Here is a 12,968-nt window from a genome sequence, read left to right on the forward strand (position 1 = left end):
CCCAGCCCATCAGCACTAATGACTTCAGTGAGCAACACAATGCCTCCCAAGTGGAGGCTGGAGCCTCTTACACTAAGCCCCATGCCCCTGTGTCCTGCAGGTGCATCTTCACTAGGGCAAGTCAACCTGAGAATCAGAACAGCAGGCAGAAGACCAGCACAAACCCCTCATATGCACCAAGTCTACTGATCATAGAGTGCTGCAAAGCTTCAGCTCTAGAGGAAATAGAATCTAGCTTTTTTCAACAAGCAGACCAAAACACGCTTACTTAAAATTTGCCACAGAATAGGCAAGGTCCAGACACCTGCCACTGAAGGCAAGGAGAAACTCTGCAGAGGACTGACTTGAGGGAAGGAATCACCAAAACACAACAGTAGAATTCACACTCTGAAATACTTCCTGAAGCACCAGGCTCAAGACAGTATAGAACCTCTCCTTAATATAGCCATTACTCTCAGGAACAGGAATATTACAGGCTTTCCTAACAATCACACACACACACACACACACACACACACACACACACATACACACACAGTGACCTAGACAAAATGACAAGACAGGAAATTCACCACAAAAGAATGGGAAGAAGTAACAGTCAGGGATTTAATAAAAATAGATATAAGTAATATGCCTCAAGCAGAACTTAAAATAACAATCATAAGGATATGAGCTGGGCTTGAGAAAAGCATAGAAGACACCAAAGAATCCTTTCCTGCAGAGATAAAAGAACTAAATCTAGACAGGTGAAAATAAAAAAAAAATGCTATAACAGATGCCAAACTGACTGGATGCAACGACAATGAGGATGGATGAAACAAAGAAATGAATCAGTGATACAGAAGATAAAATTATGGAAAATAATGTAGCTGAAAAATATGGGATCACACATGTAGGTTTAGTGAACTCAGCAACTCCATAAAGTGTAATAACATTCATATCGTATCATTCTCCCCCAAGAAGAAGAGAAGGAGAAAGGGGCAGAGTTTACTTTATCAAATTATAGCTGAAAACTTCCCTAATCTGGAGAATGAAACAGACATCAAAATCCAAGAGGCACAGATAACTCCCATTAAATTCAACAAAAGCTGGCCTATACATTTCATAGTCAAATTCATGAAATACAGACAGGAAAGAATCCTGAAAGCAACAAGGGAAAAAAAATCCTTAACCTACAAGGGGAGACAAATCAGGTTCACAGATCTGTCCACAGAAACGTGGCAGGCCATAAGGGAATGGAATGATGTATTCAATGTGCTGAATGGGAAAAATATGCAGCCAAGAAAACTCTATCTGGCAAGGCTGTCATTCAGAACAGGAGAAGAGATGAAGAGCTTCCGGGAAAAATAAAAACTAAAGAACCTCATGACCACTAAATGAGCCCTGCAAGGAATATTAAATATTAAAGGGGACTCTTTGAGTGGGGAAAAAATAGACCAAAAGCAACAAAGACTAGAAAGGAACAGAGAACATCATAAGAAACACCAACGTTCCGGGTAATACAATGGCTTTAAATTCATATCTATCAATAATCACTCTGAATGTAAATGGACAAAATGATCCAATCAAAAGACATGGGGTATCAGAATGGATTAAAAAAAAAAACAAAACAAAACTCATGTATATGCTGCCTACAAGAGATTCATTTTAGACCTAAAGACATCTGCAGATTGAAAGTGAGGGGATGAAGAACTATACATCATGCTAATGGACATCAAAAGAAAGCTGGAATAGCCATACTTATATCAAACTATATTTTATATTTTTTATTTTTTTAAGTTTATTTATTTATTTTTAGAAAGAGAGAGAGTGCAGCATGAGCAGAGGAGGGCAGAGAAAAGGAGAGAGAGATACCAAGCAGGCTCCATGCTGTCAGGACACAGAATCCAATGTGGGGCTTGATCCTACAAACTGCAAGATCATGACCTGAGCTGAAATCAAGAGTCAGATGCTTAACTGACTGAGCCACCCAGGCACCCCCAGACATGTATGTATGTATGTATGTATGTATGTATGTATGTATAAATATTTATTTTTGAGAGAGAGAGAGAGTGGGGGGGAGGGGAAAAGAGGGAAGAGGAGAGAGGATCTGAAGCAAGCTCCATGCTGACACCAGAGAGCCTGACACAGGCTTAAACTCATGAACTGTGAGATTGTGACCTCAGCTGAAGCCAGATACTTAACTGACTAAGCCACTTAGGTGCCCCCAAGTTAGATTTTAAACCAAAGACTGTAACAAGAGATCAAGAAGGGCATTATATCATAATTAAGGGGTCTATCCATCAAGAAGTTGTAACAATTGTAAATAGTTATGCCCCAAACTTGAAAGAACCCAAATATATAAATCAATTAATAATAAACATAAAGAAACTCATAATAATACAATAATAGTGGGGGATTTTACAGCAATGGATGGATCATCTAAGCAGAAAATCAACAAGGAAACAAGGGCTTTGAGTGACACACTGGACCAATGGTCTTAAGAATGGACCAGATGGACTTAACATATTCAGAACATTCCATTCTAAAGTAGCAAAATATACATTCTTTTCAAGTGCACATGGAACATTCTCCAGAATAGATCACACACTGGGTCACAAATCAGGCCACAACCAGTATAAAAAGACTGAGATTATGCTATACATATTTTCAGACCACAACCTTATGAAACTTGAAGTGAACCACAAGAAAAAATTTGGAAAGACCACAAATACATGGAGGTTAAAGAACGTCCTACTAAAGAATTAATGAGTTAACAGGAAATTAAAGAAGAAATTTAAAAAGACATGGAAGCAAATGAAAATGAAAACATGACAATCCAAAACATTTGAGGCAGCAAAGGTGGCCATAAGAGGAAGTATACTGCAACACAAGCAAGAAAGGTCTCAAATACACAACATAACCTTACACCTAAAGAGCTAGAAAAGGAACAGCAAATAAAGACTTAAGCCAGCAAAAGAAGGGAAATAATAAAGATTAAAGCAGAAATAAATTATACAGAAATAAAACAAAACAAAACAAACAAACAACAACAACAACAAACAAATAGAAGAGATCAAAAAAACTAAGAGCTGGTTCTTCGAAAGAATTAATAACATTGATAAACCCCTAGCCAGGCTTATCAAAAAGAAAAGAGAAAGGAACCAAATAAATAAAATCATGAATGAAAGAGGAGAAATCACAACCATTACCACAGAAATACAAACTATTATAAGAGAGTATTATTAAAAATTATGCCAACAAACTGGGCAATCAGAAGAAAGTGATAGATAAATTCCTAGAAACATACAAACTACCAAAACTGAAACAGGAAGGTATAGAAAATTTAAACAGACCCATAGCAGCAAAGAAATTGAATCAGTAATCAAAAATCTCCCAACAATAGTGCAGGGCCAGATGACATCCCAGGGGGATTCTACTGGACATTTAAAGAAGAGTGAATACCTATCCTCTAACTGTTGCAAAAAATAGAAATGTAAGGAAAACTTCCAAATTCATTCTATAAAGCTAGCATTATCTTGATTCAAAAACCAGAGAAAGACCCCACTAAAAAGGAGAGTTATAGGCCAGTATCTCTGATGAACATGGATGTAAAAATTTTCAACAAGATACTAGCAAATCCAATTCAATAGTACATTCGAAGAAATATTCACCATGATCAAGTGGAATTTATTCCTGGGCTGCAGGGCTGATTCAATATTCACAAATCAATCAATGTGATATACTACATTAATAAAAGAAAGGATAAGCATCATATGATCCTGTCAATAGATGCAGAAAAAGTGTTTGATAAAATACAGAATCCATTCTTGATAAAAACTCTGAACAAAGTAGGGATACATGGAACATACCTCAATATCATTAAGGCCATATATGAAAGACTCACAGATAATATTGTCCTCAATGGGGGAAATCTGAGAGCTTTTCCTCTACTGTTGGGTACAAGACAGAGATATCCACTCTCACCATTACTATTCAACATAGAACTGGAAGTCTTAGCCTCAGCAGTCAAACAACAAAAAGAAATAAAAGGCATCCAACCGGCAAGGAAGAAGTCAAACTTTCACTATTTGCAGATGACATGATACTCTATAGAAACCTGTATAGATAGTCTGTAGAAAACCTGAAAGACTCCAGCAAAAAATTTCTAGAATACATGAATTCATCAAAGTCTCAGGATATAAAATCAATATACAGAAATCTGTTGCATCTCTATACACCAATAATGAGGCAGCAGAAAAAAAATCAAGGAGTTGTTCCCATTTACAATTACACCAAAAACCATAAGATATCTAGGATTAAACCTAACCAAAGAGGTAAAATATCTGTATTCTGAAAACTAAAGAACACTTGTGAAAGAAATTGAAGAGGACACAAAGAAATGGAAAAGCATTCCATGCTCATGGATTGGAAGAACAAACAATGTTAAAATGTCTATACTACCCAAAACTATCAGCACATTTCATGCAATTCCTACCAAAATGCCACCAGAATTTTCACAGAGTTAGAATAAACAATCCTAAAATTTGTATGGAACCACAACAGACACCAAATAACCAAAGCAATCCTGAAAAAGAAAAGCAAAGCAAGAGGCATCATAATTCTGGACTTCAAGCTATATTACAAAGCTGTAGTCATCAAGACAGTATGGTAATGGCACAGAAACAGACACATAGATCAGTGGAATAGAGAACCCAGAAATGGACACATAACTATATGGTCAACTCATCTTTGAGAAAGCAGGAAAGAATATCCAATGAAAACAAGACAGTCTCTTTAGCAAATGGTGTTGGAAAAACTGGACAGAAACACACAGAAGAATAAAACTGGATCACTTTTTTACACCTTACATATAAGTAAATTCAAAATATATGAAAGACTTAAATGTGACATAGGAAACCATCAAAATCCTAGAGGAGAAAATAGGCAACATCTTCTTTGACCTTGGCCATAGCAACTTCTTACAAGACACATACCTGGAGGCAAAGGAAATGACAGCAAAAATGAACTATTGGGACTTCCTCAAGATAAAAAGCTTCTGCACAGCCAAGGAAACAATCAACAAAACTAAAAGGCAGCCTATGGAATGGGAAAAGATATTTGCAAATGACCTATTGGATACAGGGTTAGTATCCAAAATCTACAAAGAAGTTATCAAATTCAAACCAAAAAATTAAATAATCCAGTGAAGAAATAGGCAGAAGACATGAAGAGACATTTTTCAAAAGAGAATATACATATGGCTAACAGACACATGAAAAGCTGCTCAACATCACTCATCATCAGGGAAACACAAGTCAAAACCACAATGAGATAGCACCTCAGGCCATTCAGAATGGCTATGATTAACCACACAAGAAACAACACATGTTGGGGAGGATGCCGAGAAAGGAGAACCCTCTTATACTGTTGGTGGGAATGCAAACTGGTGCAGTCACTCTGGAAAATAGTATGGAGGTTTCTCGAAAAGCTGAAAATATAACTACTTAATGATCCAGCAATTGCAGTACTAGGTATGTACCCAAAGAATAAAAAAATACAGATTCAAAAGGGGTACATGCACCATGATATTTATAGCAGCATTATCAACAATAGCTAAATTATGGAAAGAGCCCAAATGTCTCTCCACTGATGAATGGATAAAGAAGATGTGGCATATATATATGATGGAATACTATTCAGCCATCAAAATACATAAAATCTTGCCATTTTCAACAATGTGGATGGAGCTATAGTGTCTTATGCTAAACAAAATAAGTCAGTCAGAGAAAGACAAATACCATATGATTTCACTCATAGGTGGAATTTAAGAAACAAAACAGATGAACATATGGGAAGGGAGAAAAACAAGAGAGAGAGGGAAGCAAACCGTAAGAGACTCTTAACAATAGAGAGCAAACTGAAGGTTGATGGAGCGAGGTAGAGGGGGATGGGCTAAATGGGTGATGGGTATTAAGGAGGGCACTTATTATGATGAGCACTGGGTATTACATGTAAGTGATGAATCATTAAATTCGACTCCTAAAACAAATATTACACTACATTAGCTAACTAGAATTTAAACAACATTTTGAAGAAATAAAATATGTAAAAAACAGTAATATAAATCTACTAAGAAAACCAGAAAAAAATCCAGGATATGGGACATTGTACAAATGACTTGGACACTTCAAAAAGTTCAATGTTGTGGGAGAAAAGGACTTTTCCAGATTAAAATGTGGGCAAAAACCTTGATTAGATCCTGGATCTATATTTAAATTATGTCCTAGATGAGGACACAGTTTAAAAAGACATTCTGGGACATTAGGGAAAATTTATCTCATACAAATAGATTATATTAGATGCTATTGAGTTATTGTTAATTGTCTCAAGTATGACAATGGCATAATGGCATTGTCCTTTCAGCTTTTAAATATATTTTAAATTCTTGATCTTCATCAAGACTATTAGCATAAATTCAGCTCTTCTATGAACTTCTGAAAATACAAAATTATAATCAATTTAAAAAAACAGAAGATTTAGAAGTTGTTCCTATTTATTTCAGAAATACATTATTAAATTTGTGTTTTGCATGCTTCAATTTACTTTTCTAAGTTTGATTTAGGCTCATATTATAATTAGTTTTACTTTCCTGAGCCCTCACCAAGTGCTAGGAGGAAGTTAATCTAGAAATGTGCTAGTGGAAAATAATGTGAAAAAAAAAAACACTAAAAATTATCCATCTTGAGTAAAGAAAAATGACAGACCAAGTATGTCCCTTCTTACCCTAAATCTCTCAAAATAGAAACAAATGTGTGTGTGTGTGTGTGTGTGTGTGTGTGTGTGTGTGTGTATTAAAAGAAAACTAAATCCGTACGGGTGAAAGTGATAAAATAAATTTCCATCAAGGAAACTCTCAGGTCTAACTCAGAAAGTTCTGTCATGACTCACATAAGATCCTGGTTCCTGGGGCACCTGGGTGGCTCAGTGGGTTAAGCATCCGACTTTGACTCGGGTCATGATCTCACTGTTGGTGAGTTTGAACCCCATGTCAGGCTCTGTGCTGACAGCTCAGAGCCTGTAGCCTGCTTCAGATTCTATGTCTCCCTCTTTCTGTGCCCCACCCCTGCTTGCACTCTATCTTTCTCTCTCTCAAAAATAAATAAACATTAAAAAGATCCTGGTTCTTAGCGTGTACTTATAATATTAAACACAAATTCACTTATTCTTTATTCCAAAGACTAATCCAGAATTCATAATACACTACAAGAGGTAATCTTACCTATTTTCTGACCCAGAGTCCTGAGAACAGAAGGAAGTTTCCTTTCAATAACTGAAGCAGTTCACAAATTTGCAATAATAAGACAATTGTTAAAAGATGGGTCACTAGGGGGGCACTCTTACACTGTTGGTGGGAATGCAAACTGGTACAGTCACTTTGGAAAATAGTATGGAGTTTTCTCAAAAAGTCAAAAATAGAACTATCCAGCAATTGCTGGATACAAAAATACTGATTTGATGGGATACATGTACCCCAATGTTTATAGCAGCATTGTCAACAATAGCCAAATTATGGAAAAGCTCAAATGTCCATTGACTGATGAATGTATAAGACAGATGTGGTGTGTGTGTGTGTGTGTATGTATGTATATGTGTGTGTATGTACACATGTACATATGTATGTACATACACATGTACATACACACACAATGGAATATTACTCAGTCATCAAAAAAAATGAAATCTTGCCATTTGCAATGACGTGGATGGAGCTAGAGAGTATTATGCCAAGTAAAATAAGTCAGTCAGAGACAGACAAATACCATATGATTTGATGCATATGTGGAATTTAAGAAACGAAACAGATGAACATGGGGGAAAAAAGGAGAGAGAGGCAAAACATGAAACAGATTCTTAACTATAGGGAAAAACCTGAAGGTTGCTGGAGGAGAAATGGGAGGAAGGATAGGTTAAATGGGTGACAGGGACTAAGGAAGGACATTTATTGTGATGAGCACTGGATATTGTATATAAGTGATGAATCACTGAATTCTACTCCTGAAGCTAATATTATACTATATGTTAACCAACTGGAATTTAAATAAAAACTTGAAACAAAGAAACAAAGATGGGTTACTTTACAATTTTTCTTTTTTCTACCTAAGATTTCTAACTAAACTGGTGGAATCAAGGTCTCTTGAGATTGACTGTGTGTCAGTATATTTATAAACAGCCAAGTGGCCAGTGTTCTGTGTTGGCAGCCAAAAGCTAGTCACCTTAAATCAAGATTTACAAGCGCAAAATTTTTTATTCCCCTCATTTTCCTTTTGACTTAAGGAATATTTGATCTGAGTAGCCAGCTGTCAATATATATAATGACACATGAACACGTGTGTAAATATTTGAAACAAGTATCATGACAGGCAGAGTCAGAATTATCTGTTTATCGAATGCAACCGTGCTTTGCAAAGCAATTATATTAAAAACCATTCTTTTGCAACTTCTAGGAAAAAATACAAACAACTAAACTTACAATAAGAATGTATCAAGGCACTAACCCCTCAGTCAACTAAATTGGCCCAACGGTGTGCTGTTTAAAAAGAACATATACACGTCTATTAACCATTACATATGATGGTTCAATTTTTTTATACCTGAAAACAAAAATATATCACCAGCTGGAATCCTTACCTTTTCAAGTATAGCATTGCCTTGGTGAGGATTGATGTTATGTTGGCTTATTTCTCTCTTGTATTTATATTCATAAACTTGGTCAGTGATATTAATCAGCAGAGTTGATGGACTGAAGGCCAGTTTTCCACAATCATACACAGTTCCACTTTCAATATCAGTTGGTGCTGTAGCATATCGTATGATTAATCCCATTATTAGCCCTAAAATAAAGAATAAACAATTGCACTGGAGGAACTGAATCTAAAATGTTCACTACTGGGTGCTTTTAAATGTATGATTTTAAACTTGTAGAAGTGGCAGAAGAAAAGGTTATACATTGCCTGGTTTAGAAATTGCTCACTATTCCATAGATACTGGTTCAATAGATTGACTGTACTAAGATATTTGTGGTGTGGACACTATTGTTCGAATATCCAGCACATATTTCCCCCCTTCTTTCTTTCCTAATGGAGCCACAAATTTTGGAGGGAAAAGCTACCTGCTTCTTCAATCTACCAAAGTGATTCAAGAAAACCTTTGCCCTGTAAAATATTGAGTAATCTAATAATCAGTCAGGAGATAAAATTTCCCAGAAAGTTTTTGGTTCACAAATTAGCACATGTATAAGATAGACTCATCAAACTAAAAGGAAGCACTTATATACCATGGTTGGGAGAGCGGTGTTCTTGTTTTCTCCCTTGGGACATGACCAAGACAATTTATTTCTCCATTTTTTGCTGAAAGATATTTTGTGACCTTAAGGGGATCCAGTCCAAGGACATAGGCAATATACTGAGAATGGTAGGGCCATGGTACAGACAGAACTCAGTTCCTGATGACTTCACTGAACAAATGGATCAACCTATTCTGGAGCTACCCTACTGCTAGACATAATATATTCTTTAATTTTTCAAAAAACTTTGAATCAAGTTTCTGTTTATCTGTCGCAAATGCATTCTAAAGATACAACATTCCTTTCAGTGAAGCTTGAACTCAGGTAATAATCCTTGACTTTTAAGTTTACATACTCTGTTAGGATGCTCACGGTAATCTGGTAACTGTAAACTTTCCTAATATTATGGATATATTAACAAATAGCAAAGAAACTTCAGAGGCTTTTACATTCCTCAATTTAAAATTAGGACTGATACATGCGTTTTAGGGTAAATCCACAATTTACTCTTTAAACATCAAATGTGGGAGGTTTTACAACTCTTGTGAATCCAGTCATCTAATGGACTTTCATTTATTTATTAATACTTTGTTGGGTACATATTTTGTACAAGACATTTCTAGATTTAAAATAAAAACAGTCCTGGCCCTATAGCTCAAGTTTGTAAAATGCAAACCCTTAAGCAAACAATCATAATACAATGTGACATGTGCTATGACAGTTAGTAAGCCCTCTGTGTTATATGAGTATAGAGAGAAAACGCTCTAAAGCCCTTTGAATGATGCAAAGCTTTAGATGAATCTTAAAAGGTCATGTAAGATTTTTTCAGATAAGCTGAATCAGGGAATAAGTTGGGATCCAGGTTGCACATGTGGGTGGCAGTACATAACAACAGAGCTAGCTAAAACTTCCCCAGGAATTGGAAGGATATATTCAATGTGTTGAATCAGAAAAATATGCAGCCCAGAATTCTTTATCCAGCAAGGCTGTTATTCAAAATAGAAGGAGAAATAAATTGTTTCCTAGGCAAACAAAAACTAAAGGAATTCATGACCACTAAACCAGCCCTGCAAGCAATTTTATGGGAGATGGATACTTTGAGTGGAGAAAAGATGAAACAAAACAAAAAAGACCAAAAACAACAAAGACTAGAAAGGACTAGAGAACATCACCAGAAACTCTAACTCTATAGGCAAGACAATGGTAATAAATTCATACCTTTCAGTACTCACTCAAAATGTCAATGGACTAAAAGCTCCAATCAAAAGACATAGGGTACCAAAATGGATAAGAAAACAAGACCCATCTATATGCTGCTTACAAGAGACCCATTTTAGACCTAAAGATATTTACAGATTGAAACTAAGGGGATGGAGAACCATCTATCATGCTAATTGTCATCAAAAGAAAGCTGGAGGGGCGCCTGGGTGGCGCAGTCGGTTAAGCGTCCGACTTCAGCCAGGTCACGATCTCGCGGTCCGTGGGTTCGAGCCCCGCGTCGGGCTCTGGGCTGATGGCTCAGAGCCTGGAGCCTGTTTCCGATTCTGTGTCTCCCTCTCTCTCTGCCCCTCCCCCGTTCATGCTCTGTCTCTCTCTGTCCCAAAAATAAATAAATGTTGAAAAAAAAAATTTAAAAAAAAAAAAGAAAGCTGGAGTAGCCATACTTATATCAGACAAACTAGATTTTAAAATAAAGACTAACAAGAGATGAAGAAGGGCATTATATCATAATTAAGGAGTCTACTCACCAAGATTTAACAATTGTAAATATTTATGCCCCCAATGTGAAAGAACCAAAATATATAAATTGATTAATCACAAACATAAAGAAACTCATTGATAATAATACCATAATAGTAGAGGACTTTAACACCCACTTACAACAATGGGCATATCATCTAAGCAGAAAATCAACAAGGAAACAATGGCTTTTAATGATACACTGGACCAGATGGATTTAACAGATATATTCAGAACATTTCATCCTAAAGCATCAGAATACACATTCTTCTTGAGTGCACATGGAACATTTTCCAGACACAAACCTGCCCTCAACAAGTACAAAAAGATCAAGATCATACCTTGCGTATTTTGAGACCACAACACTATGAAACTCGAAATTATAAGAAAAAAATTTGGAAAGACCATGAATACTTGGAGATTAGATGAACATCCTACTAAACAATGAATGGGTTAACCAAGAAATTAAAGAGGCAATTAAAAAGTACATGGACGTCAATGAAAATGAAAACATGACAACCCAAAATCTTGGGGTGCAGCAAAGGTGGTCATAAGAGGGAATTATATAGCAATTCAGGCCTTCCTGAATTGCTTCCTGAATTCCTAAAGAAGGAAGAAAAGTCTCAAATATACAACCTAACCTTACACCTAAAAGAGCTGGAAAAAGAACAGCAAATAAAGCCCAATACCAGTAGAAGAAGGAAATAATAAAGATTAGAAAATAAATCAATGATATTGAAAAAAAAAAAACAGTTGAACAGATCAATGAAACCAGGAGCTGATTCTTCAAAAGAATTAACAGTATTGATAAACCACTAGCCAGATTGATCAAAAACAGAAAGGAAAGGAGCCAAATAAGTAAAATCACAAATGAAAGAGGAGATCACAACCAACATTGGCAGAAACACAAACAATAGGGGTGCCTGGGTGACTCAGGTGGTTAAGCCTCTGACTTCGGCTCAGGTCATGATCTCATGGTTTGTGGGTTAGAGTCCTGCAGCGGGCTCTGTGCTGACAGCTCAGAGGCTGGAGCCTGCTTCAGATTCTGTGTCTCCCACTCTCTCTGCCCCTCCTCTGCTCATTCTCTGCCTCTCTCTTTCAAAAATAAATAAACATAAGAAATACAAACAATAATAAGAGAATATTATGAGCAATTATTGCCAATAAATTGGGCAATCTTGAAGAAATGGACAAATTCCTACAAATATATAAACTACCAAAACTGAAACAGGAAGAAATAGAAAATTTGAAAAGACTATAATCACTAAAGAAATTGAATCAGTAATCAAAAATCTCCCAAGAAACAAGAGTCCAAGGCCAGATGGCTTTCCAGGGGAATTCTATCAAACATTTAAAAAAGAATTATAGCCTATTCTTTTGAAGTTGTTCCAAAAAATAGAAATGGACAGAAAACTTCCAAACTCAGTCTACAAGGCCAGAATTATCTTGATTCCAAGACCAGACAAAGACCCCACTAAAAGGGAGAACTACAGACCTATTTCCCTGATGAACATGGATTCAAAAATTATCAACTAGATACTGGCAAACCGCAACCAACAATAAATTTAAAGAATTATTCACCATGACGAAGTGGGATTTATTCCTGGGATACAGGGTTGGTTCAATATCTGCAAATCAATCAAAGTGATACATCACATTAATAAAAGAAAGGATAAGAACCACATGATCCTCTCAATAGAACCAGAGAAAGCATGTGACAAAATATAGCATCCTTTCTTGATACAAGCCCTCAAGAAATTAGGGATAAAAGGACCATACCTTAAGATCATGAAAGCCATATAAAAACACCCACCACTAATATCATCCTCAATGGGAACAACTGAGACCTTTCCCCCTAAGGCCAGGAACATGACAAGGATGTCCACTCCCACCAATGTTATTC

At 36.2% G+C, this 12,968-nt stretch overlaps 1 protein-coding gene across 1 annotated transcript in view; it reads right to left on the reverse strand.

Moving 5' to 3' along the window:
* The window catches only part of SLC9A9 (solute carrier family 9 member A9), a 575,498-nt gene that overhangs the window by 539,580 nt on the left and 22,950 nt on the right, over positions 1–12,968 (reverse strand). Inside the window, exon 2 of the mRNA XM_030330596.1 lies at positions 8,671–8,873. Coding sequence (XP_030186456.1) covers positions 8,671–8,873 — 203 coding nt within the window. The remainder of the gene's footprint in view (positions 1–8,670; positions 8,874–12,968) is intronic.

Source organism: Lynx canadensis, chromosome C2, assembly GCF_007474595.2.
Source record: "Lynx canadensis isolate LIC74 chromosome C2, mLynCan4.pri.v2, whole genome shotgun sequence".
NCBI lineage: Eukaryota > Metazoa > Chordata > Mammalia > Carnivora > Felidae > Lynx > Lynx canadensis.